This window comes from Dryas octopetala, chromosome 3, assembly GCF_963921425.1.
Source record: "Dryas octopetala chromosome 3, drDryOcto1.1, whole genome shotgun sequence".
Taxonomy (NCBI): Eukaryota; Viridiplantae; Streptophyta; class Magnoliopsida; order Rosales; family Rosaceae; genus Dryas; species Dryas octopetala.
In genome coordinates, this window is record NC_141368.1 from 4,751,377 (window position 1) to 4,776,811 (window position 25,435).

General features: G+C 35.5%; 5 protein-coding genes across 8 annotated transcripts; 2 read left to right on the forward strand and 3 right to left on the reverse strand.

The window, feature by feature from the left end:
• Positions 1–186: 186 nt before the first annotated feature.
• Positions 187–6,727, reverse strand: LOC147289906 (putative sugar phosphate/phosphate translocator At3g11320). Of its 2 annotated transcripts, none has more exons than XM_086235733.1 (6): positions 6,319–6,727; positions 5,946–6,154; positions 2,380–2,847; positions 1,672–1,775; positions 1,311–1,539; positions 187–719 (listed from the first exon to the last, which is right to left on the reverse strand). In XM_086235733.1, the coding sequence occupies exons 1-6, from the start codon at positions 6,365–6,367 to the stop codon at positions 573–575; spliced, it is 1,206 nt and encodes a 401-aa protein (XP_086091859.1). In that variant the 5' UTR covers positions 6,368–6,727; the 3' UTR covers positions 187–572. The 2 variants fall into 2 exon arrangements, with proteins under 2 accessions (XP_086091859.1, XP_086091860.1); XM_086235734.1 differs by having other exon boundaries at positions 6,516–6,724.
• Positions 6,728–10,188: 3,461 nt separating this feature from the next.
• On the reverse strand, positions 10,189–11,994 carry LOC147289907 (large ribosomal subunit protein eL33w-like). Its single transcript, XM_086235737.1, has 5 exons — positions 11,888–11,994; positions 11,744–11,779; positions 11,412–11,640; positions 11,268–11,310; positions 10,189–10,390 (listed from the first exon to the last, which is right to left on the reverse strand). The coding sequence occupies exons 1-4, from the start codon at positions 11,917–11,919 to the stop codon at positions 11,269–11,271; spliced, it is 339 nt and encodes a 112-aa protein (XP_086091863.1). The 5' UTR covers positions 11,920–11,994; the 3' UTR covers positions 10,189–10,390; position 11,268.
• Positions 11,995–13,252: 1,258 nt separating this feature from the next.
• LOC147289908 (O-fucosyltransferase 19-like) lies at positions 13,253–16,237 on the forward strand. 3 transcript variants are annotated; one of them, XM_086235048.1, is made up of 8 exons: positions 13,253–13,563; positions 13,948–14,027; positions 14,171–14,241; positions 14,330–14,418; positions 14,517–14,649; positions 14,745–14,974; positions 15,072–15,548; positions 15,656–16,237. In XM_086235048.1, the coding sequence occupies exons 1-8, from the start codon at positions 13,259–13,261 to the stop codon at positions 15,918–15,920; spliced, it is 1,650 nt and encodes a 549-aa protein (XP_086091174.1). In that variant the 5' UTR covers positions 13,253–13,258; the 3' UTR covers positions 15,921–16,237. The 3 variants fall into 3 exon arrangements, with proteins under 3 accessions (XP_086091174.1, XP_086091175.1, XP_086091176.1); XM_086235050.1 differs by having other exon boundaries at positions 13,505–13,563; positions 13,952–14,027; XM_086235049.1 differs by lacking the exon at positions 13,948–14,027 and having other exon boundaries at positions 13,383–13,563.
• Positions 16,238–16,512: 275 nt separating this feature from the next.
• LOC147289909 (uncharacterized) lies at positions 16,513–18,769 on the forward strand. Its single transcript, XM_086235052.1, has 3 exons — positions 16,513–16,628; positions 17,741–17,989; positions 18,376–18,769. Exon 2 carries the CDS (start codon positions 17,745–17,747, stop codon positions 17,976–17,978), a length of 234 nt encoding a protein of 77 aa, XP_086091178.1. The 5' UTR covers positions 16,513–16,628; positions 17,741–17,744; the 3' UTR covers positions 17,979–17,989; positions 18,376–18,769.
• A 305-nt stretch (positions 18,770–19,074) lies between these two features.
• LOC147289910 (proline transporter 1-like) lies at positions 19,075–22,869 on the reverse strand. Its single transcript, XM_086235051.1, has 7 exons — positions 22,530–22,869; positions 21,766–21,990; positions 21,542–21,636; positions 20,999–21,188; positions 20,702–20,826; positions 19,661–19,876; positions 19,075–19,567 (listed from the first exon to the last, which is right to left on the reverse strand). The coding sequence occupies exons 1-7, from the start codon at positions 22,612–22,614 to the stop codon at positions 19,190–19,192; spliced, it is 1,314 nt and encodes a 437-aa protein (XP_086091177.1). The 5' UTR covers positions 22,615–22,869; the 3' UTR covers positions 19,075–19,189.
• Positions 22,870–25,435: the final 2,566 nt, after the last annotated feature.

Consider the following 25,435-nt stretch of genomic DNA (forward strand, 5'->3'; position numbering starts at 1 on the left):
CAGACCTACTTGGGATGTAAGTTTTCCTTCTTTAATGAGTGAAGGTGTTTTCAACTTATTTCAAATTAAACCGTACACAATCATTCTATCTGGATATCATATGGATTTTATTTATAGCCCGTGCAGAAATTGGACAGCAGACAAGCAAAAGACTTAAAAGCCTCGGTCTGAGATATAAGAACAAAATTGTGAAATTATGAATGTTTTTCATTAATTAATCAATATAAGAAATGTTAATAACAGACTGATTGTGTGGAGACCAATTCGACAACCCTTTGCTGAAAGAATAAAAGATAAAAATATATTCCTCCATAACCCCAAGCTGGGAGTAACAGAGACATATGAGTCACTTATTAAGTTTCCTACTTTTGACTAATCCTGCGTTGTTGCTGATACAATGGAAACCACGCACTTAGGCTTCCAGGGAAAAAAATAGAATTTTCGGAGGCAAGATCCCGGCACCAACTGCTAGCATGTGGCTCTAACTCGCATCCAGGAAGGCCACCGCTGTCGTCGCAGTATGAAAAACAAAATATATGAAATTTCACTCAATGCTTTCCCAGAATGACACATCATTTACTTCGTTTCTTGGCTTCACTGTAAAGGATTACTCCAAAGACTGTCAGAGAATAACCCATCATTCCAGTCACGGAAACAGGATTTCTAAAAATTAATATTGAGACCACGACAGCTACAGCTCCTTTTGCATTTCCTAGTACCTGGATAACCAACAAGTTTCATTTGATACAAATCTACATCAAACATCTGGAAAAAAATCTTTCAATATGCTGAAAAGATTTAGCGGGGAAGAGAGTGAAAAAAGAGCATTAAACTTAATGATGACAACATGAATATTAGTCAATATAGCCATTTGACCAGCAGAGCTACTATGTTACTAAGAACCTATCAGGCTACATGAATCAGTTTCTCACAGCTTCAACTAACATACTCTTGGTCATCCTCTTGTCCTAATAGTGTCTTCAACCTAAAGAAAATCAGTCCTGGACACCCCCATCTAAGACATAACTAACTATTTTCCAACTGGATCCACCCCTTCAAAACACACCAAAACAGCCTATTAAGTTTTTCAGCCCTATAAACAGAACTAGTTCCTATAAGATGAGGATGGTCCATGTCCTATTAGTGACAAAATCCAATAACTTTTACCACTTTTATTAAACCCTAAAGATAGAACTCCCTGGAACTTCACTACTCCCCAAACTATAAGAACATAAAGAGTATTTAACAGCATTCAAAATGTATTGACATTAACAAATATAAATATGCCTACATCAAGAAGAGAGATATACCTGAAGAGTCAGAGCACTGGTGTGTTTTGTGACCAAAAAGTTGGTCAGATTTACAAAATATGCTAGTGCTGAATTGAATAGTAGATACCATATGATCTTGACATCATCTCTTGCAAGAGCAAGTGTTATACCAACCACATTTTCTTCCATGATAAGTGTTGCAGGAAGTAGGAAAACAACGGCTATCGGAGCCATATATAGAAGGAGGTTCATGGAATTCAGCTTCTCCCTGGAATAACAATGCAGGCCATTCAGTACCCATTTTCAGTTGAAAAAATTATTTGCAACTGAGAAGAAATAACTTATGTCATCAACTTTAACCAAATGAAACTGATAAAGCATATACATAAAGATTACTCACCCTTCGGAAGAAAGCAAAATCCCTTGTAGCACTGATTTAAGCGCCCTAGCAGCAGTTGCCGCGATGCAAATTAAGAAACCAAATAGATGGAAACTTGGTTCACCCTATGGCCATGTAAAAAAACAAAAACAAAAACGTAAGATGCATTATAGTTTGCTCAAATCAAAAGGTTCATAACTTAGATTGAAGGCTCCACATAAGTTTGAAAAAACTCCAACGTTACTGACTATATAAACTAGGCAAATTGGAAAAGCCACCCATTTGCATGCACCCAGAAAAAGCTTTAAATCAAATATATATCTTCCAGATTCCAAGACAGCAGCTCACCCCAATTATGCCAAACTATTGTACTAAGCTCAGCTAAAGAACAGTTTATCAGATCTCAGGCTCAAGATTCTGTTTCCTTCTTGTTTTGATAGATCTTCTCACCAAACGAACAATATATGTCAATTGTTCTTCTCTCAACTATCAGATATTAATTCCCATTCAACTCCAGGACAGTTAAAACCAATTGCAAAAAACTGCCACCAATCCATCCAAACCCATATCCCAAAATCCAGACTTGTCTGAATAGAATTGCTCAATTCTCATCCAAAGTAGCTCATACCAAAGCAAACCCATTTCCAGAATTCATAGTAATTCCAAATAAAATCATTGAATTTGCATTAAAAACAGCAAAAAAAAAAAAGAAAAAGGAAAAGCTCATACCCCACTTGCAATGATGACCCCTGTAACAACAGGAACGAGGGTGGCATAGGTGAGCCAAGCCTCCCTTTTGAGAGTCATAAAGTAGGCAAAGACCGCAGTGAAGAAAGGCGTGGTGGCCCCAATGGCCTGGTTAAACGACACCGGCAAGTATCTGAGCGAAATGTTCCCAAACACGACCGAAACGCAGAACACAAGGCTGAGGGCCGTGATCTTCAAGAATTGGACCCGGGATCGAATCGTTTGCATAGGGACCATCTTCATCCAAGCAATTGCTATGTAGCTGAGCAGAGAACAAGCGGTCATGTGGCACATGGTGAGGAAGATCGGGTACTTGAAGCCATAGTTGCTGAGCAAGTACTTGTTCAGCAGCAGAACCCCAATGTTGGACGAGTACCAGGCCGTGACGAGCCCGATCGTGAAAAAACGGCTCTTGCCCTTCATTTTATGATGTGGGTCTCGATCGGAAGGCTGAGAATTCGACACAAAAGTACCAAGGCTTTAGGTCAGGTGAGGTGTGGATCTGCTAGGGGGTTGGGGCACATTGGTGAAAGCCAGATGGAGAAAATGAAGAAACTCTGTTATATAGAAAAATGGGGTGCCCTCCCATGGATCTGAGAATCGAGTTTCATTGCAGAGACGCAGAATTTTATGAAATTAAAACGAAAAACAAAAAGAAGAAATTAAGGATTTTTGTTTTGAGAAAGGAACAGATCAATAAAAAGAGAGAAAGGGAAATGGGTCTCCGTTAAAATTAAGAGAGGCAGCGTCGTTGGGTCAGAGTTTTGAGGACGACCGACGAGGAATGTGCCTCTTCTGCAAATAGGGGACGAGACAGAGAGGACAGAGAGAGAGAGAGAGAGAGTTTTAAAGCAGAGAGAGGTAAACGCGTAGATGAGAATTCATTTGTTTTCTCACTTTGTCATTAGACTCATTAACTTATTAATTAGTAGTTTAATTATTTTTTTCATTTTCATTTTTGGGTTTGTAGAGTATTATTTTTCTTTTGTTTTTTTGTTTGGGTATTAATTTTCTCTTGTTGTAAACTATAAGGAAAGTAAGACTTTGACTAATATTACAGTTCCTAAAAATGGTGTGGATTTAGAATGGGAAGCAAAATCCAAGTCCAACCGCTTGCAACATTTTGCTTCAATGTTTTCACTCCAATGATTTTGACTTTTAACTCCATTGATTTCATGAATTTTACTAAGGATTCATCAAATTAATTTGACCTTTTGGTGTATTTAATGTTTTGGCTAGCACATGTTTTTTTTTTCGGTAGTGTATTGTTTACCTTGGGGACCTTATATAGTTATATCTTCAGACAACAACTTCCACTTGAAATTAAAGGATAATTTGTTTTTCATAATATCTATATCTATCAGCTAGAATAATATTTAATAGTTATCCTTTAATTTTTCAATTTTGATTTGTTTCTCTTTTAAAATATAGTAGAAATAATAATAATAATAATTTATTTTAGGTTATATAGAAAATTATTAGATGAGTTTATGAAAAATACTATTTTAAGGAATAGGTTGGGAGAAATCCATCATGTGGTCAATCCCAATTATTTTTTACCTAATTATTATATATACATGATTGGAAAAATAACTGGCCAAATCCAAAACCCTAACGTACAAATTGAAATTCTAACATCCATTTATATGTTTTTAAAGAAGATTCTTGAATGGAGGTTTTAAAATTCCATTCTTTATTTGATAATTTTTTAAAAAATATATGGTTGGTACTTGGTAGGTCTAGCTCTAAGACTTTGAGAGTTTAAGGTAAACTATAAAAATAATCATCAACTCTCTATATACATTCACGTAATTTTTTTTTTATATTATTCGAGCTTAACATAATAAAAATAAGGTCTACAAAATTTAAAGCACAAGACGATTGATTCACTTACCTCTCGTCAAGACCGATCCTACCGTCAACTTATTCATATAGTCTTATTTATGTTCTTTTTTATTTAGAAAAACAAATGAGAACCGAACTCTTACGATGGTAAAAATACTCACAACTATAAACCTCCACATGGAGGTTCGTATTTAGTTTGAGTGCAATAAAGACAAAAACGAGTGAGGAAGTATGATCATAATAAGACTCTACGACTTGGAAGAGGTTGGCCGTAGTAGCTGGTTCATGTCAATGAGGACTACTACTACTCAGCACGCTTATTAGAAAATTAAAAAGATGTTAGGCTGAATTATAAAATGGGCGGTCCAAAAATGCAATGAACCTTATAAAATAAGATTATGCGAATCTGGCCAGCAAGTGATTGAGAATTTCAAGCTCTACAAAATTGGATCATGCTTCGTGCAAGGACCAAGGAGCATTATTGGTTGGGATCCGCCGTATCCACTGGGCTTGATCAGACATGTTTGTAATCAGATGGCTCTTGTTGAATTGTGTGTTTTTTCTTGGGTTAATTTTGTATTATATGTTTTCCAGTAATTCGAAATGTATTTTTAATATAAGATCCACAAAAAACTCTGTTATCAAGTAAATGGTTGTAAAAAAAAGATCACATGATTGGACTCATTACATAATTTTGGGCCTAATTAAATTCAAGTTCTTTAATGGAAGGCTTATTCACACCATTGTCTCCTGTGAGATACACTTTTTTTCATTTTGCCCCCTGAAACTTAAATCATCTCAGTTTGTCACCTAAACTTTACACAGTTGTTGCAAAAGACCTTATGCCGTCAACTCTGTCAATTTTTCCGTTAAAATAGCTGACGTGACACCTATATGGCATGAGTGAGATTTTTTTTTAGTTATGTAAGATCCATGTGAACAAAAATGGATCTTACATAACTAGAAAAGGTTCTCACTCATGCCATATAGGTGACACGTCAGCTATTTTAACGAAAAATTTGACAGAGTTGACGGTATAGGGTCTTTTGCAACAACTATGTAAAGTTCAAATGACAAACTGAGAAGATTTAAGTTTCAGGGGACAAAGTAGAAAAAATGTATATTACATAGAACAATGGTGTAAATAAGCCTTAATGGAAATTACTAGCTTGCTTTGTTTTTGTGTAAAATGTACTTTGCTTGCTTTAATTGTTACGTTTACCACTTTAATAAATGATCCACTAACCTCCCCTTTGATTTAGGATTTATAGACACAAGGACTTTGCTTAGTGGATGTGTTTGTACCCAAAATGGTAGGCTACATTTATTGGGCGGCCATTGTATTATGTATTTGTACACTTCGTCCATACTTGAGTACTTTTTTTTTTTTTTTTTTTGCTTTCCAACTTTTTCTTTGTTTCAATTTTTTAGCCCTCATTTGTTTTTACCGTTTACTTTGTTTTCAATGTTTTATTTTGAGTGTTGCTATATATGAGTCTATACTTATCAAATCTAAGCAACCTTACATCTTTATTTCTTCTTATTAATTAATTATAGTTCGACACGTATATAAAGATGACTCGGTAAAAAAAATTTAAAAAATTTATATACACGTGTTAAACTATGATTTGTTAATAAGAAAAAAAATGTAAATAGGCAATGACATTTTCCACTAATGAATAAAATATAGAAAAGAGTCCAACCTTGTTTTTTGACCATGTATAAGAGCCCAAGTCCGGTTGACCTTCAACTATCTCTCCAAAACCTTCATTAGCAGCTGCTGCAGTCGCACGCAGATCAAGGTTCCCAATTCCTTTGCTTCTAAAACTTGTGAATGATGGAAAACAAGTAGATGTTGTATATCTCCTCGAAGAACAAACAAGTACTGACTTACTCAATTGCTTTGCACCACCTGAAAATTCCCAGAATTTAATGTCAAATTAACTTTCCCAATTGACAATGTAATAAATTTGTTTTACTCAAACATTCTCAGCAACCAAACAGACCCAAGAGTGCAAATACAATTTTGTGAGATTAAGAAAGGGAACTAAGTGGTTTGAGAGATAGAGAGCATACAATTGAAGGGCACAAGAGTTGGTGAAGCAGTCGGTGCAATCTGTGCCATAAAAGAAGCAAAAAAAAAAAAAAACCCAATCTTTGTGTCTGTGTGTGTGTGTGTTTAGGAGTTGGGGCTAAATCCTGAAATGGGTGTTTTTGAGGCACTAAAAAGCAAAACTCCGGCGAGCGAAGGTAATCAATCCGTACATGTCTACCTGCGAGCACGGAACAGATGACAGACCACCACCGGTGTTGTTGGAGCAGTTGGAACTAGGAAGTTGCTCTGGTGCCAACGTGGCAGTGGTGGGATTTGACCTCCCAAAGGACGGAGAGGGGATTAAAATGAATATATTCCATTTCCATTTTTGCCCTTTGGTGAGGGAATATCCAATACTATCATCCAATATCCAATCTTGAAGCAATTGGTCCGAGTTCACTATTTTGTCTGGTTTTTCTCGCAGATGACGGAGCTACAAGTGGTGCTAAATTCTTCGAGGACTTAGAATTTGTCACAGTCAAAGAAGCTTTCAAGTTCCAAACTCCAACATCATAGGTCGTCATCGCTTAAGCCCAAAATATGTTCAACAATTTTTTTTTTTTTTTTTTTTGTTATATCCCAAAAGGGCCAAAACCCAAAAGTGGGAATCATATGCATCCTACAAAGTTTGTAGAGATTTTTAAAAAATAGTGGAATTAAGAAAAGTATTAATTAACCGGTCCAATCTCAAAAGACTCCTACAAACTTAAAAGATGTTAGGCACGCCTAATTTTTGTACAGAATTTAGCCCATGTGAAAATGCTGAAATTTAGGATCATGCAAGGACAAGCAGTAGTATATTTCTAATTATTTCACCATGGGCAGTGTATTTTTTTTTTGGTAATATATCTTTTGCAAGATCCTATGTGCATCTCCTGCCAAACTTATAGATACCACTGAAAGATCATTCGCTCACATCAATAATCTTAGGATTTTGGATTTCGAAAAATCGAGAAATATTCCATGCATCTGGGCAGTTTGTTTAATGGCTTCATTGTTTGGTTTACGGGATCATCAATGTACCTACCTTTAACTTTGCAGCCCAAAAGATTTCTTTGTATCTTTTTCATGTGTTCATAAAAAAGAACAATTAAGAAGATTAAACAAGATCCAAAGTCAAATTAGAGGAGATCAGCCACATTGTACATGACACGAAGCATGGAATTTGGGGCACTTCACCGAAAATCACGCAGGATTTTGTTTCTAAGTGTCAAACTTTAAAATGTCTCATGCAGTGCACAAGGCATGTAACTCACGTAACCAACCAGTAACCAAATGTTGTCTGGCCATTGGGCCTGGTTGGGCTTAGCATTCTTACAAACAACTTGCGTGCAACTAATTTCATGAGTCGGCAAGTACTTGTGGGGTGCTGTTGGCGTTGCACTAATATTTTGCACTCCTTCACATGAGTGAAGAGTGTCTGTGAAGTGTACGTTTTGGTAATGACTCAAGAAGAGAAACAAGTGCCATTGTGGTTGTGCAAACTCAGCAGTAGCATGTTAAACACTGCAACATACAATTCATGAGCTAAAAAGTGTATGTGGAAGCTTTAATCTGACAATTGCTTGCCTTACAAAACTACTTATTTTTTATGTTACATTTCGATTATGGTAGACTATGTGCCTATCTTATAGCTTAAACAACATTTACAATTTTACATCACATGACATTTGACAACAAATGAAAGCAAAGCTAAATACTAAAGGCATGCTGTAAACTGCGAACCAAGGCAAAATACATGATGTGAATAACACATTCAATCGCCACGAGTTTTGTGCTTTTTGTGTTACTACTGTGCATTGGAGCCAGAGATTAGCTTCCGAAACTTCTTTTGTTTTTCCAATTAATGTCCTTTTATTCTATTTTTCATAGCCAGAACAAAAAAATAAAGAAGGAGCCCTTTCATTTACGCTTTCGGTTTTGTTTTTGTCTTTTGAGATGGAAAGAATTCTTGTTACCATTCTTTGCAGTTTGCACTCTGTATTTGGCTTTCGGAATGTATTTTACATAGTCTTATTTCAAAAGAGTAGGCAATGAAACAAAATGCAGCCATCATACAATTCTCGTGCCAGGTTTAAATACTATGAATTTGATGAAAAGAATATCAGAAACCCATCAAATATAAGTCAAATGGAACTCCACTATAACCATTCAGAATTTTCCAATACGTATAGGACACCATTTTAATTAGGGACCAATTTTAGTTTATATCAGAAAACAAACAAAAAATTCCACTAAAGAAACACAATACAGCCAAATAAGCAGCTAGGCATAAGAAACATTGGTTTAATCATATCACAAGCATCTATATATCCTAACAGATGCAATATGATTCTCAACAATATCAAAAAGACTCAATAACCTAGATATAGAAGATTACAAAGCAAACTCTCACTGTGGACACAAAAATATGTTTAAATCCCTACATATATGCTAATCGGCCAAAATTTCCACCCCATAGAGACGCTAAGAATAATCGACCTAACCAAACCAAACCATAGTAATTATTAATTACAAAATAAACAACATATATATATATAGTAACTAATAATTAGACAATATATTGTACTTCTACACGCATAAGGCATAAGGACTCACGCTAACACAAATAGGTGCTACCAAAATTTTGGTACGTACTAAGGAAAAGCTATCTGACTATCTAGCTAGACAGATAATTGATTTCTGTCTTTATTAATTGTTGTTGTTGATGCTGCTGCGACAAAAGAAAACTTCATGTCAAGTGCTAAACAACATCCATCCTTGCACCAAGCGAACTTGCTCATCTTGCAGAATCATTAGTTATCAAAAGGGAACAAATTCTAGCTTCTTGTAAAGGTTAACTGACTGAAATATAATTATAACTCGATGGTATTCTTGTTATTTTTGCTTAGTTTTCATATCCCAAGTTCTAATTGAGTTCTGGCTTATTTATTATTTACACTACATATTTGCATGGTGCTTAATTATTTTCTAGGTAATGGCATTATACATAGGCAACAGTTAAGAGTCATACTTTGTCAACCTACCGGCCAATATATGCATAGAATTTTGGAGCCCAGCATCATGATGTAAGAGATTGTCCAACATTACCAATCTGTGATAAATTTATTTGCATATCCTTGTGTGAACTAAAAATTACCAATCTGTGATAAATTTTGTTTTATAGGTTTCTTAAGGTTTTCATTTGAATTTCAGCTAGTGGTTAGTTAGTTTACTTTACAGGCACATAATATGTTTGTTCATTTGCTTCAGAAAAAATATTGATCCAATTCAGGGCTTTGAAACTGATCCATCATGTTTGGACCGATCAACTGGCTGAATAGGATCTCTAACCGTTGCTTTGAATGATCAGTAGTATTTTCACAAATTTATGATCCATCCGGGAGTATTTTTACGAATAAGCCATTATTCAATAGTGCTCTCGAGAAATGCTCAAGTTCTCTTGGAAAAGTGCTCAAACACCTCAAGTACTACTCAATAGGGTTCTTTGAGTTCGAGCCTTCTCCAGGGTTAAAATTCTAAAAAAGAGGTTAAAGTCTTTAATTTGAGTTAATTTTTTAAATTTCTCAAAAAAAATTTGTGGGTAATAAAAGCAAACAAATGGGGTCTTTGTAGAATTTTCCAAACATAAATCCCTTAAATAAGTTTAAAGGCTGGATGCTGCTGGGAAGCGCGAAAGTTGAGCAATCCCTATACAAGCAACATGCGTGCGACTAATTTCGCCAGCAAATATTTGTGGGAGGGCGCTGTTCGCATTTCACTATATCAACTCAAGTACTCAACCCCTTATCACTAAGGGAAAATTAATATTCCATTTCATACTCAAAAAGAAAAAATAAAGACATTTGCGATCAAAACTAACAAGACTGCTGCTTCATTCAAAACTTTAACATGATACTTTGGTTCAATGAATACTAAAATGTCAGAAAATACTCATTAAAATTAGTATTAAACAAGTTCTGCGATCCAAACAAACAAGCAATACATCTAACTCTCATAAAAACCATATAGCCCTTCAAGTGATCAACCGTATCATCTAGAAGTCCAGAGGACCTGCAAGAAAGAAAAATGAGCATAAGATTAGAACCAACATACAAGCCTACAATAGAAACACAATACAACCAAATAAGCAGCTAGGAAATAAGAAAAATTGGTCGAATCACAAGCATCTATGTATCCTAACAGATGCAATATGATTCTCAACAACAGCAGGTAGACTCAATAACCTAGATATGGAAGATTACAGAGCAAACTCACTGTGGACACAAAAATATGTTTAAATCCCTATATGTGCTAATCAGCCAAAATGTCCACCCCAAAGAGACACTAAGAACAACATGAACAGAAAACCTAAGGAAACTGTAAATCAATACTACAGTCAAAACACAGTTTTCAATTCATATAAACCAGAAAAGGCTGAATAGGAGGAGCTAACAAATAAAAGTGTAGCAAAATCATGTATGATATATAAAAGAGCAGTGAACCTCTAGAATGAAATCAATAGAGGAATTGAGAATTAACCGATACAACGCAGATAAGAGAACATTTTATGGGCATGAATGAACCAAAGTTTACACCACGTTATGTGCACAAGGTCATAAATCATAATTAAACAGCAATGGTCGCGCAAATAAAATTATATCATAATATTGAACATAAGCCACAACAGAACTAAAACTATGCATTATCCCTTACATCCAAACAAACTCTGCTATTGGTCACAAAAACAAACACATAAATTTTGTAACAATAATGCACAAAAACGCATGCTGCAGTTGCATAATGATCCACACTATAGGAGGCAAATCCAAAACAGAAATTACAATTCAAAACCATGGTTTTCAATATAAACAACTACCCACAACAAACACACTGGGCATATATAACAGTAGAAAACTGATAAAGGCAAAACATAGCTCAAAAAAATTACCTTATATATTGCTGGGGTACATAAATACCCTCACCCGAGCACCCTGCAAAGGAAGCACAATAGAACTCAATCAGAAACCGGTTGGATTAAAACAAAAAACATTATCATACAATATTACACAATAATTTGAACGTAACACAATACCATGGATTTGGGAGGCAAATTGGACTTGAACTTAGCCCGAACAATGCCACTGTTACCATGAGGCCTAGAGACCTTGCCCCAAATGCAGCGGTAGTGGCTACCATTCTTCTTCACCTTGGCCTTATAGATGTAGGCCATGCGCTTCCCAGCGTACCAAGCCACCTCCTCCTTGGTGTTCACCCCCTCGATCTGAATCAGCGAACAGCTTGGGTACTGGTTTGACTTCGACCTAACCAAACCAAGCCAATCAGTCAGCTCAAACCATAGTCCCCATTTTAGGGTTTAAACAGCAGCCATACAATAACAAAAAGCTCGATGAAGAAATCAATTACCTCTTGTATCCGAGGATGGTTCCCCTCACGTAGAGTCTGAGATAAGACATTGAAAGTGAGAAACTATTACACATCTGCTACATATAATTGGATTGAGATTATGAAAATTAGGATTTTATGTGAGGGAAGAAATGGATCAATTACCTGATTCGCTCTCCCTGACGTCCCTTCACCATTTTTGCGTTTTGGGGGGGTTCTGCTGATACAGTGAGCAACCGGAGACGCCTGCGTAGAAGGAGCACTAAAACCCTAGTTTGGTTGGGGGAGAAGATTAGGTATTTATATAAAATGGCATGGGTTTATAGATGGGACCCATGATGCATACAAGGCCCAAGTATATACTTCTGATGGGCTTATTTATGTGTCCTTGGGACCCATGATGGTTTCTGGGCTTTCTCAAGTTGCATGAGTTACCAATGTATGAGATTACCTTAGTTTAGGTTAAAGTAATGCTATTTCTACCAAATTTATGATCATAATCATTGAACAAATAGTTTATCCAAAATTCAAGAGCTTCCCAAGTTTATTGAGTTTATTGAGAAAAGCCCTAGTTATTGACGAGCTTCTTCATAAATTCACAACAATTTAAGAGTAATGTTCTCTTACCACATTGCAAATCTAAACTATACATATATTTAGTCAATAATCAACTTAATAAATAATATAAATTTTCATTATAATAACATAATATTGTTATTCTACCAAACTATGTGACAAAAGAACAATTTCGACAAAACCAAGTTTACTTTTTGTGGCTGTTGTAAAGAGATTAATTTAAACTCAAATAAGAAGCTTTAGACATGGATCCAATATTCCAATCCTACAAATGGTCAAGTCTCAGCTTCAATATGACGTATAGAAATGGATGGTAAAACCAATGCACTTGCAGTAGTTTCAAATCCTAGATTAGACAATCATATCATATAATTAAATGTTTGTGACAAGTACAATTGAAACGTGGCTTTAGCATAGCAAACCTTAGTGCATATGGTAATAAGCCAACAAAAAAAATGTTGGACCGTGTATAGGAAGTCTAAGGTCTTAATCTTCATCATAACTGGTTGGACTAAATTCTAATGCCTTATCATTTATCTAGAAAAGGCCAAAAATAAACAATTGCATAGCACTTAGCAGAAGCAAAATAACAATTTAATTAGAATAAGTATTGTTAATATATTGGGCAATACGTTGTAGTTTGAACTTTGAACATAAATTTGTTTCCAAAGAAAGCTGTCCATAATTTCTTGTTTTGGGTTTTGCTTAATCGCTCGTACATGTGGTGCATGGTGTTGCTGTGTTTTAAGTTTGCATTACCAACACGAATTATAGAGACAATATCTCAAACACAGAGTCTCTTCCGCCTTATATTCCGCTCCCACTCACATTCCAAAGCCAAGAAGCAAAAAAACAACAAACAGGTCCAACACTAACACACGTTGTCCCTCTCTTTCTACCCCATTTCTTAAGTTTTCTTCCTTGACTCTCTCTCTCTCTCTCTCTCTCGTTTCTTTCTCTATGTCAAGCTCTGCATCTGATCACAACTCGAGCACAACGAGGAGACGGGTGTTCGTTAAGTCTGACACGACGACTAACAGCATGTTTTCTCGCCGCAGAGTGCGTAGGTTGGCTTTTCTGGGTTTGATGGTGTTGGCTTGTCTGTCAATGGTGGCCAAGTTTGTGTTGCTGAATACGTTTCCAGAACTGGGGGTGAGGGAAAGAATAGGTTTGATTCGACCAACAGCTGAAGGGTCGTCAACAATGCAACAAAACATGGCAGTCAGCGAAGATTATGTGCCTCAGAAACAGAGAAGACTTTCAAGGTCAGAAATTCTATTGTATAATAAAAAGTAAAAACATATGCATTCATTATAATTTAAAAATATCACTCTGTTTTAACAATTTATTAGTCTTGTAAACCATTTTGATATTCTCTCTCTCATTTTCTCTTTCTGGGTTTTAGAGATATTTTGGCTGCTTAGAATTCATATTCTAGCCAAAGAAATGTTGGTTTTGCGGCTAAAAGACAAAAATGAAGTATGCTAGCTTGAATACACTTGCAAAGTTGCAATTGGCGGATTGATCCAACTCATCTATCAATAGTTCAATATGATTACTAATATTGGTTTGGTATTCTTCTTACAGTTGGGGTCTCATTTTTTAGTTACCTGAGATTGTGATCCCATCTTTTATTTGATTTCTGCTAGTCAGACTCATGATGATATTTGGACGCTACCTCAGAGTGATAATTACTACAAATGCATTCATCGAACAAAGAAGGAAATACGTATGTCCAAAAGCTAGCTTTTATCCCCAATAAGTTTGTTTTTGTACATGTTTTATATGTGTTTTTGTCATCCCGTATATTACTAACTATGACCACTATGGATACATCATTTAAATTAATACAAGTTTAATTTTTGGTTACAGGGAATGGAACTGCCACAAATGGCTATATCCTAGTTCATTCCAATGGTGGATTGAATCAGATGAAGCTTGGGGTATGCAATTAACTAATCTAAACTCTGTTTTTTGGCTCCCTATGTATCTCTGTTTCTCGGTTTTGTTCTCAACAAATTGAACTTGCAGATAAGCGACATGGTTGCAGTAGCAAAACTTATGAATGCCACCCTTATCCTCCCTTCTTTAGATCACAAATCTTTTTGGACTGATCCAAGGTTTGCATTCTAATTTATAGTACCAGTTCATCAAATTAGACAATTATATAAAGTCAAAAGTTAATATTCTCATTGTCTCATAAAAGTGATTGGTTCAGTGATTTTAAGGACATTTTCAACTGGAAGAATTTCATGGAAGTTTTAAGAGATGATATCATGATCTTGGAGTCACTCCCACCAGAGTTTGAAGGCGTGAAGCCCCGCCTTAAGGCTCCAGTTTCTTGGTCCAAGGTATATATGGTCAACATTGTATTTGAATGTACCTTTTTCGATTAGATCAGTGGGGTTTGAATCTAATAAAAGGTAACCATTTCTAACCAGTCCAGGCCAGTTACTACATACGACAGATGGTATCATTATTGAAGCAGCACAATGTACTCCAATTTACAAGCACAGATTCCAGACTTGCTAATAATCTTGCTAGTTCAATCCAGAGGTTGCGCTGCCGTGCAATGTTTGAGGCACTAAGATTTGCACCTGAAATTGAACAGCTTGCGACGAAGTTGGTTGACAGATTGAGGAGCAATAGTAGCAAATATGTTGCTCTCCATTTAAGGTGTGTCCAACACATCAACAATGCACATGACCACAAAAGATTTGACATATTCTTGCTTACAATTTTGCTGACAAGTGACTTGCACATTATAATGCAGATATGAAAAAGACATGCTTTCTTTCACAGGCTGCAGTCACAACCTGACCAAAGCTGAGGACATAGAGCTTGAACAAATAAGGATGCAGACACCGCACTGGAAGAATAAAAGGATCAATGGCACAGATCAGAGACTCAAAGGGCAATGCCCCATGACCCCAAGAGAGGTTGCTATATTTCTTGAGGCAATTGGGTTTCCTTCTGATACAAAAATTTACATAGCGGCTGGAGAGATTTATGGGGAGGATGGGATTAGACCACTGCAAGCTAAGTACCCCAATACACTCTACCACTCAAATTTGGCAACAGAAGAAGAGTTGCAGCCTTTCAAGCACAGGCTCAATCAGCTTGCTGCCTTGGACTACATTATAGCAGTAGAGAGTGATGTTTTCATTTACTCTTATGAAGGAAATATGGCCAAAGCAGTCAGAGGGCATAGAAGATTTGAAGGGTTTCGGAAAACAATCAGCCCTGACAAGTATGTACAAACAATCTTTGCATTTACAAACTAAGAACTACCCATTTGAAAACTTCATTCAATTTCAAACTCTCTGTAATTAAACTAAACTTATTTGAATTTTGCAGATACAGATTTGTGAGATTAATTGATAAGTTGAACAAGGGCATGATATCTTGGAAAATATTCTCATCCCGGATTAAGAAGTTGCATGAAAAAAGAATTGGAGCACCATATCCCAGACTTGCCGGAAAATTACCAAAACGGGAGGAGAACTTTTATGCAAACCCTTTTCCAGGTTGCATCTGTGAGAAGTCCAGAGACTCAACATTGGCCCAGAAGATGACAACAGGGACAAGAAAGTTAAAAGGATGGCTCCTTCAGGGGCAGTAGATATTCATGAAAACACCCATTAATGCTTTAGTTGTTGTAGCTATGATCTGAAATGTACATAGAGCATTTTTCGTACAAAGCACTGAAGCAACAGATGGGTTATTCTTAATCAATATATTTTTTCTGGGTACATTAGAACCTTATATATAGCCGGAGGGAAGCTCATTTTGGGATATGCAGATTACACAAAGTCTTGAAGACAATTGAAGATGAGAATTTAGCTTCTTGATTGTAAGATTATAACATATGATACCAGGTCTTTTTTTCTGGAAACAATAACTATTATTGAAAAACAAAGGAAATTCTAAAAGGACCCCATTTTTTGCTTTCCAAATCCCACACTTATATTTTAGTATTTTACTTGAATGCATAGTGAGAAATAGCATTCTTTTAGAATTTCTCAAAAAGTTAACTGACAATTACTAAAAGGCCCAACAACCTGGGCCGAAACACAAAGCTACTAGCAGGCCCATTAAACCAACAGGCCCTCACGCGGCCTTAATTTTCTTTTTAGTCGTTAATACCTTAAAGAAAATTAAAAAAGAAAATTAAAAAGAAAAAAGAAAAGGAAGAGGCACGTTCTACTTGTTCCTGGAGTCTTCGCCTCTTCGGTGTTTGAAGCCTTTTTTGTTTAAGCCTTTAAGCTTTTACACCTCCAAGTCTCTCTCTCTCTCTCTCCATCTCTCCGAGATCGGCTGCTAGCATCAGGTTAGTGACATGGATCTTCATCTTCGTTCCCGAATCTTTATAATAGCATTTGGGTTTTTATCTATTTCCGATAAAATTTATAATTTGAAAGTTTAATCTGCCTTTTTTCTTGGGGCGTAATTGGGTTTTGGAAATAGTATTCCATTGAAGCTTCCTGGGTTTATATTTCGGTTTTACATCTTTAATTTGACATGGGTTTTCTTGATTTTCATCTTTTACGCATACATTTATATGTGTTTGGTTGATAGACGCACTCTAGGACGGGATTGGGTTTTCTGGGTTGCTAAATTTTGTATCCCAATTTTGGATAAGGCCATGTTTGGTGCTTTGGATAAGGAAATTGTGTAGAAATCTCTTACTTACTGTTGTTCCTGTGGCAGAATAGTACAAGATTTCAGTTTTCTGTAAATGTTAGGATTCATGTAAAAATTTAGGCTGGTCTGTGGAGCTTAAAATAGTTCAGTCTTACCAACAAATTTCAATTATATAACTGATCTATCTAAGATCTAACTAATGATCAGCTTGTATATCATTAATTATTAAAACATGTTCCTCCATTAAGGGGGCATAGTTCTTTTTAATTCAATATTGTAGCTACTGATGCCCCAATCATCATCAGAATTTTGTATATTCTCCACATCAAGTTTAGGGAACTGAAAAAGCACACAACCAATGCTCTGTTGACCCATGATTTGCCTACAAGGCTACGTGGTCTAGATTTACTTCGATCTTCTAAAATATGTGCATTTTCATCTACAAATAAATGTAGACTTGTTTATAGCCATCAGTGAATCATAGAAGGGTCAGACAACTGATTACTTGTCTGTAGCATTTAAAAGAAAGAAAAAAAAAAATATATATATATATATATATATCCAGATATCCACAAATGCAAATAAGACTGCATTATAAATGTCAAATTAAGTTTTACAGAGAAACATTCTCGGCTTTCATTTTCTGCTCTCACATCTTTTGATTAATGCACAGGAAAATTTGTTGAATTGTTCTTCTTTTGTCATTTACATACAAGATTAAAGAGGGGATGGGGGATTGAATGCCTAAAACTCAACAAAGTCATTTGTAACTTGTGAAATGAATTCTTTATTTTACAGGTAAATGGGGTTGTGGACGCTACTTGAAGGCTGTCTGCTTCTTGCAAATGCATTAGCAATATTAAATGAGGACCGCTTCCTTGCGCCTAGGGGATGGAGCTTCTCAGAATTCTCAGTGGGCAGGACAAAATCATTCAAGGGACAGCTTATAGGTCTCATTTATGCAACACAGTACTTGAGAGTTCCTCTCGTACTACTCAATACCATCTGCATCGTTGTAAAATTGATATCTGGGTAATGCCAAATAAGGTAAGATATAGATTTTTATGTCTAAGGGATAATATCTTTTTTTTTTTTGTGGTTTGGATTTGTTTGTCAAACATTGTAAGATTAGTGCAAATCTCCATCATTGGGCTAAGAACTGAAATATCTAGGATTTGTGGTATTGGAAGAGGGAGTTCTCAATTAAAAATGTAAATATCTTCTTACTTTGTTGGAACACATAGATTACAAGTTCAGGACAATGGAAAAATATTCTAGCCATGAGAGCAGTCTTTAACTGGGGATGGTCTTCACCCAAGCTTGGTTTAGTTCTTTTCTGTGCTGGGTAAAAACTTCTAGTGTCATGATGATTGATGAGTTGCATTTTATCCATATTGAAGTTTAAATGTTTTCCTGTTCCTGAATGGTTGCAGGATTTTTGAAGATTCATCAAATTGATATTGGGAGTCTGCCGGAACCTTTGTTTCTTGGAAGGCTGAAGCATTAGGTTAATTGATATTGTTTGATTTTTGTGTTGTTGAAGTAGCTCTTTCCCTCATTGTTCGGAAGCATTTGACTTTAGATAGTAATTGTTTTACAGCATATCAATTGTGCATAAGGTCACTGAGGATCGCTCTCTGTCTCTTTTAGATGGATTTCTCACTCTTTATCTCCCCGTCTTTTCCATAATGTTAAAGTTCTGCTGCCAGTCATAGTGTTGATGTTTATTTGATGCGTTAAGAACATTTACGGCATTTTGTGGTGCTGTGTTGTGGACTACAAGTACTTCTTCAATTTCAACTGATCTGATGAGAAAGTATTCTCTTATGCTTAATGCCTGCCTTCTTATGTTTGTGTTCTTGTCTGCCTTCGTACGTACATTTCATTTATTTCCTGATAAATAAAGAATTTGGCATGTGGGACTGATTAGAAATTGTGACCCCAGTAATCTGGTAGGAAATTCCTGCCAAACCAGAGGCAGAAGAGAAACTAACTTCCAGAGTTCCATCTTTCGAATTTTTAAAATAGTAAAGTAATTAATAGTTTTTATTTTTTAGGTGTGGTAAATGTTTACTTTTATCCTAGCATTATAATCCCCGTCTGGTCTGTTAACAAATGCAAAGAAACAACTATAACAGTTAAGCTATCTTATCAACTGCTTAAGCTTTAAATAAAACACAGGCCTAAATGCCAAAGGGAATACAATTGAGGAATAAAAAAGAAAAAACAAAAGAAAAGAAAAAGAAATCATAGATCAGCAAAAACATGGTACTGTTTGGAATCTACTGCTATGAGCCTCAAAGCTGCAATTAAAGCTGCAAGAGACATGAAGCTAAAGAAACAAACATTGAGCCAATGCCACAGCTTTTGTGGTGAAGTGAGTTTGTTCTTCTTTGCCACCATGTACATGTGGTTTGCAAGAATAAATGTAAGAGGGAATGTGCTGATGGCCCCAGTGAGGCTCATGAAATCTCCAAGGAATGGTAAAAGAGCTGAGACCAGTGTGTTAATGGCTAGGTAGCCACCTCTAACCGTGATTCTGAATGTCAAGTTCTTAGGTTTCAGTGCACTTCCTTTGATCCCAAACTTCGTATCCAGATACTCATACATTGGACTAGCAAATATCTACAAAATGAAGAAGCAGCCAAAGCTTATTGGGTTAGTCCTGCAACAAGAAAATGATACAAGACTTAAAAAGTGAGAAAACGAGATATATACATGCAAAGCAATGACTGTTTGCAGGAAGGCAGCAATGTTGGCCATTGCCTTCACCCAAACTGGGCCGTTGACACTATTGAGCAAATAAGATGATGTAGAGGATCCATATGCCCAGTAACCCACAAAAGTAACAGCATACAATGGTAGAACTCCAGCTGTAAACTGAAAGTACAGAGCTTTTAACATGTTTTCAACGACTGGCTTCCTCACTGTGGCCTGTCACATAAACACAGCCAAAATAAAGTGAGTTTGTTAAAAACAAAAATAGAGAGTAGATAATATGCAGACAAATAAAGTAAAACATGCCACTCTTTCACTAGATCCTCTGAAAAGTACAACCGTGAAGGTCACTACAAGTAACAGGGTTCTGAATTCTGATAAATTAAAATTAGCAGTTTACTCTAGCTTTCATCTTTTAACCAGCTGAAAATTGAGAACAACTCATTGTCCAAGAGCTCAAGGATCGCAAGAACTTGATTCAAGGTTAGGTGCAGAGAATTTACAACCTAAGATATTATGATGATGACGATAAAATTAATATCAAATGGATCAAGAATGAGGACTTTTCCAGACAAAAGCTACAACTGAATCTCACGGGACATTTGACAGGAATCCTTCAAACATGAAAACAAACACAATGTTTATAAACTAGGCAAATTGTCAGAGTTGGAGTTGGAGTTGATTGCTAGGTTGGTAACCAACATGCGACAAAGTTCTGAGATGATCAACAAGAAATGGAACAACAAGAAGTTTTCCATCTGAGCAACATATTATGAAGCTGGAGGACGGAGGGTGCTCTGAATTGTTCTTGCAAGAACAAACAAGATTCAAACAAGGTGGAATGCCCTCAAATAAGAAAGGAAAACTGCTTAATTACTCACAGGGTTCATGATTATGTCATTAAATACATAGCATCCATATATTAAGGTGTTTAATAAAGAAAATTACACCTAAGCTCCGGATTACACAACTTCTATTTAAAAAAAAAAATTGTGGACAATGTGATGTGAACTGAAAACTCAAGGATTTAAATTCCAGTACCTGTATTTCTGGAAGCATTCCCGTATTGAATGCAAAAACAAGGTTAGCAGCCGCTCCAATTGTTGTAAATATTTTGCTTATTTTTGTCCCTGGGATGTTATAATCCCTGGCTGGTGCTTTAATGCCTAGAACAACATAGCTGTTGTTAATGCATTTTCAACACTAAATTCTTAATTCAAACACAATATACAAGCAAATGACATGTGCATGGTCCAAATTAAACTCAAAGTATGACAATCCAGGCACTTCTAAACAACACTGGCAAAAAAAAAAAAAACAAAGTTGTATGATCCTTACCATCTTGAAGTGACAGGACCATTCCTATAATAATATATACCAAGCTGAAGAATGTTGAAAACCCCAACCAAATCCTTAGAGCTGACAAGTGAGGTATCCCTATGGCAAATAATGCACACACAAAGCCAGCTATGGCAATACAGTATGGGAGCTTCATGACATGGTCATCGCTGAACAGAACATAGGTAGCCTGCATGGCAAATGTAACGACAACCGAGTTTAGAAAAATAATTCAAACTCTAAATAATCATATTCATGACACGGTCTTATGAATAATACTTATGCCTGTCATAATCAATAAGACATTAGTCTGTTCATCTTTACATAGTACAGTCCCTAATGGCTGTACAATATAAGGGGGAACAAAAAAAAAAAGCAGCAAATTTCTGAATACCAGAAAAAGATATAACAAAACTATATAGAAAGGATAAGATTGACATTTCTCTTGAAAATAGGCAATGAAATGTGAAGTAGATAATTTGATTGAATTTAACATGCAAATGTGACAGGAAAATGTAAATTCATTTCCTCATTTGCTCTCACCTTGAGGGCCTGACCAGCCAAAATGATAAATCCAGTGTTAATCATGAAAAGATTGACATATTGCAATGCCCATGTAAGAGAATAAGCTTTCTTACCTGCAATCGAATAGCCCCATCAGGGGAAAAAAAGAAGGTGAGGCATAAACCGTGAATTAACAAATGAACAAGATAAAGTTAAGAAATGAATTCAAGCAACTTCTCTTTTCCTTTCCTTTTTGCTCATACCATAAATAAATCCTGCAAGATCTCTGTATCTGATGTGCCTCTTCCCCCCAAATTCATGGAGCTTGGCAATAAGAGTATTTGCATACAGTGATATTGCAGTGGCTACAAGTAAACCAACTACACCCCATATCCAACCCAGAGGAACCATGACATTTCCAGGGTATCCCAGGACATATGCACTGTTGATACCGGTGGTGAGGACAAAGCCCGCTTGAAACCATGAATCTATGAAAACCAAGAAGGCAAATATAAGCTGAGAAAGAGAGCAATATCAACACCAACATCACCAAGCTATTTGAAATCATTGTGAAATGAAAATTCCCCAAAAACAAAAAGAACCCAATTCTTTATTTCTTTGTTAAAATTGTATTACGAGTACACAAGAATGGGCAATATGAAAACTTTTATTTTTTGGGCAAAATTTTAAAAACTATATCCTACTTAATAGTTTCAACGTCCAATAGTCACTTATTATATATTTATATGTGTGAGAAACTATTTAATCCCCAATTCCTAACTAAAAAGAACAAACTTCTTAGGAATCAAATAAACAAAACAGAAAAACGATTCATTTACCTATGGACAGCCTCCTCAACTCCAAACAAAAACATTGTAAATTTGTAATTAAGCATCCATTTCTCAATTCAAACTTCATACATTGTGGGGATTTGGCGTGTAATAAAAAGCAATAATATCAAAGAAAAAAGCCAAACCCAGATAAAAAATAAGCAAGAAAAACGAAATGAAAAAGAAAAAAAAAAAACCTGTGCTAATCTGATGAGCGGTCTCTGGGATCTCTGTATCATCGTCTACTTTTTTTGGACCAGAATCGACTTCACTAGCGCCCATAGTTATCTCCCGATTCCCCAAGAGCCACAGAGTCTGCTCCACCTCCTCTTCCTCCTCCTCCTCCTCAATATATGTCACAGCCAGAGTAGCCCTAAACGCTGCTCTGCTCTCTTTTTATAGCTGTCTCAGCTGAATCCAAGCGAAGACTTCATTACAACCAGAAAAAGGAGGAACCCAATTTAGGAATACAATTAAAGCTTTAAGCTTTTTACCAATTACGCTCTCTCGTAAACAAACAAACAAATGTTATTATTGTTGTTATTGTTGTGTGTGCGTTTCAAATTCACTGTCACCACTCGTATCGATCGCTGCATTGTTGGATACGCGTGTCAGAATCTTGTGCACCCCAAGAAACAGACCGCCCCCGCTTAAATTCTTGTCCCGTGGGGTTCGTTAGTTAGGTAGACAGCCACTGCTTCTCTTCTCCTCCTCTGGCTGCGTGACCCATTTGACCATTCACACTTGCGTTCCGTGTCATCCTCGAATTGGATCCTTTCTCGATCGTGGATCTTGGGACTGTCTATCATCCAACGGATGACCATGTGCCACGGTAGTCATGGTAATTTTTGGCTTTGGGGGTACTTTAAAATTAGATTATGTGTTACATTCGAAAACGGTTTTGGTTAGGATGTTTTGTGTTGTTTGGCCTTTTAACCTCCGATTTACTAACCTTGGCAAAAAAAAAAAAAAAACCCACCAATTTACTAAAAAAAAAAAAAAAACCTAAAATTAATTCAAAATTAATTTATGGATATCACCTGAACTGGTCTGTAGTGTTTCATTTTATTCACAGCTTATCTCATATTTTGTTTTTGTAATTTGGTTCAATTATTCTAATAACATTTTCGTTCATTAATTCGTTAAATTTGTCATTGAATTACTAATGACTTGTAAAATATATGACTACAATTGCAATGATTTCTAAATTATATGACAAAAAATATAATAAATTTGACGATTTAATAAATCAAATTCATAATATATAATTAAATTATAACAATTTATAAAATACATAATTAAAATAGAAAATTAGGATTAAATACCAAATATTAATAGTTTTTCAATAAAGCAGCAAGCCACTAATTTTTTTTAGTTTAGGTACTAACCTAGAGTAAGACATTTTGGATTAAGTCACAAATCAGTTTGTTATATAGTTGTGACTGTCGAACAGTCACAGTTGTGATTAAACTGTGACTGTTTCAAATTTATAAAAATTTAAAATTTTTAAGAGTTTAATACTTTTGATTTAGGCTTGGGGGATGAAGTCATATAACTCAAAAACTAAACATTAAAGTTTAAGCCTTACAAATATTGAAAAAACAACAAATCAATAAAAAAGTTATGACTGTTAGACAGTCACAGCTCGATATAACCATATTTTTTAAAATTGGTACCTAAACTGAAATTTAGTACCTAAATAAAATGACATAAATGTTTTGATAGTTAAAATAAAAAAATATTATAATTTGGTACCTAAAATTAATAGACCTTAATTAAAATCATAACATTTGAAACTATAGAAACAAGATAAAACATGACCCAAATTATACGGACCAAAAGTGAAATGTTTGGCCATATTTTTTTCTTAAAAACAGATTACATATATCAACTGATTTTGAATTTTGAACATGAAAATTCAATAAATGTGAAATCTCTTCGTGGTATCTAAAATTTGAAACTTTCACCGTAGTTACAATTATTGAGACCATCAGCCTTTTTTTTTTTTTTTCTTTTTTTAAGAATAGATAAACCATCAACATCATTAATTTAGATGGGGATGTTTTTCACATTTATTTAGCCCAAGATTTCACGGCTCTTTTAGGAAGAATCTCTCTAAGATTTCTTTTCTATATCTTAATATATTAAATTGATGGGCCACCAATCTATTTTGGACTTTTATATGTTTTAATATTGTTCCCAGTTGTTTCAATATAAAATGATTTCAATAAAAGAGTCTTGCGATGATGGCAGCATAGAAAATTTGGGACCGGTTGGCTGAGAAAGCCGCAAAATATTTTGCAACATCAGGAAACAAATTATGGTAAAAGCAGTAAAGTACCTCCCAATAATTACATGTATCAATCACCCAAAAAAATATTTTATATGTTTTAAAGGCATCCATAACATTTTCTTTGTTGAAAAAAATATACAAAAAGAAAGTAAAAGAGGTTAAGGGGTATTTTTGTCAAAGTATTAATAAATTGTAATGATCAAATTGGATATAATTACAAAGCAAAAATTAATGGTGAGTGTGGGACTATGAAATATTCTAGCATAGGACCATGGTTTATTCTAGCATGAGACCTATCCATTCTCATAAAGAAATGAGGGGACCTATCCATTCTCATGGGTCCATTGGAAAATGCATGAAATATAGGACACATGATGTTAGAAGAACATGACCTATGTTTTGAGAAACCTACAAGTTATGGACGTTGTGGGACCATAGATAAATTCTACATGGAACCTATGTCACATATTTGAAGTGGGTCCGGAGAAATTAGAGAAAGGCATAGGGCCCCTAGATATTACATAAATGGGGGATGCCTTGACTTAGATGATGGGACCTATGCTCTTATAAATACGATGAGACCAATAGATAAGGTTCTATTACCTATAACAAAGGAGGTGCCTTGACTCAAACAATAGGACCCATACTTGTGGAAGTCTAAAAGGGTCCCATTGACAAGGTGCCATCATCAACAACACCGGGGGTATGAACACCATAAAATGGGAGGACCCATTGAGCACAGAGCAAGGGGAACAGGAACAATCTTCACATGCATCTAAGAGGGCCGGATGCTTCCAAACATATGGACAC

Coding starts and splice junctions, on each gene's coding strand:
- LOC147289907 (XM_086235737.1), bottom strand. CDS start 11,919: ATGGTGAAGGGACGTCAGGGAGAGCGAATCAG. Junction 11,780..11,887: donor CGTCAGGGAGAGCGAATCAG/GTAATTGATCCA, acceptor GTCTTATCTCAG/ACTCTACGTGAGGGGAACCA. Junction 11,641..11,743: donor ACCATCCTCGGATACAAGAG/GTAATTGATTTC, acceptor TGGTTTGGTTAG/GTCGAAGTCAAACCAGTACC.
- LOC147289910 (XM_086235051.1), bottom strand. CDS start 22,614: ATGGGCGCTAGTGAAGTCGATTCTGGTCCAAAAAAAGTAGACGATGAT. Junction 20,827..20,998: donor GGTCCTGTCACTTCAAGATG/GTAAGGATCATA, acceptor ATGTTGTTCTAG/GCATTAAAGCACCAGCCAGG. Junction 19,877..20,701: donor GAATGCTTCCAGAAATACAG/GTACTGGAATTT, acceptor TTTATGTGACAG/GCCACAGTGAGGAAGCCAGT.
- LOC147289908 (XM_086235048.1), top strand. CDS start 13,259: ATGTCAAGCTCTGCATCTGATCACAACTCGAGCACAACGAGGAGACGG. Junction 14,242..14,329: donor TGAATCAGATGAAGCTTGGG/GTATGCAATTAA, acceptor TTGAACTTGCAG/ATAAGCGACATGGTTGCAGT. Junction 14,650..14,744: donor CTCCAGTTTCTTGGTCCAAG/GTATATATGGTC, acceptor TAACCAGTCCAG/GCCAGTTACTACATACGACA.
- LOC147289909 (XM_086235052.1), top strand. CDS start 17,745: ATGGGGTTGTGGACGCTACTTGAAGGCTGTCTGCTTCTTGCAAATGCA.
- LOC147289906 (XM_086235733.1), bottom strand. CDS start 6,367: ATGGCACAGATTGCACCGACTGCTTCACCAACTCTTGTGCCCTTCAAT. Junction 6,155..6,318: donor AACTCTTGTGCCCTTCAATT/GTATGCTCTCTA, acceptor GGGAATTTTCAG/GTGGTGCAAAGCAATTGAGT. Junction 720..1,310: donor CCAGTGCTCTGACTCTTCAG/GTATATCTCTCT, acceptor TTGGTTATCCAG/GTACTAGGAAATGCAAAAGG.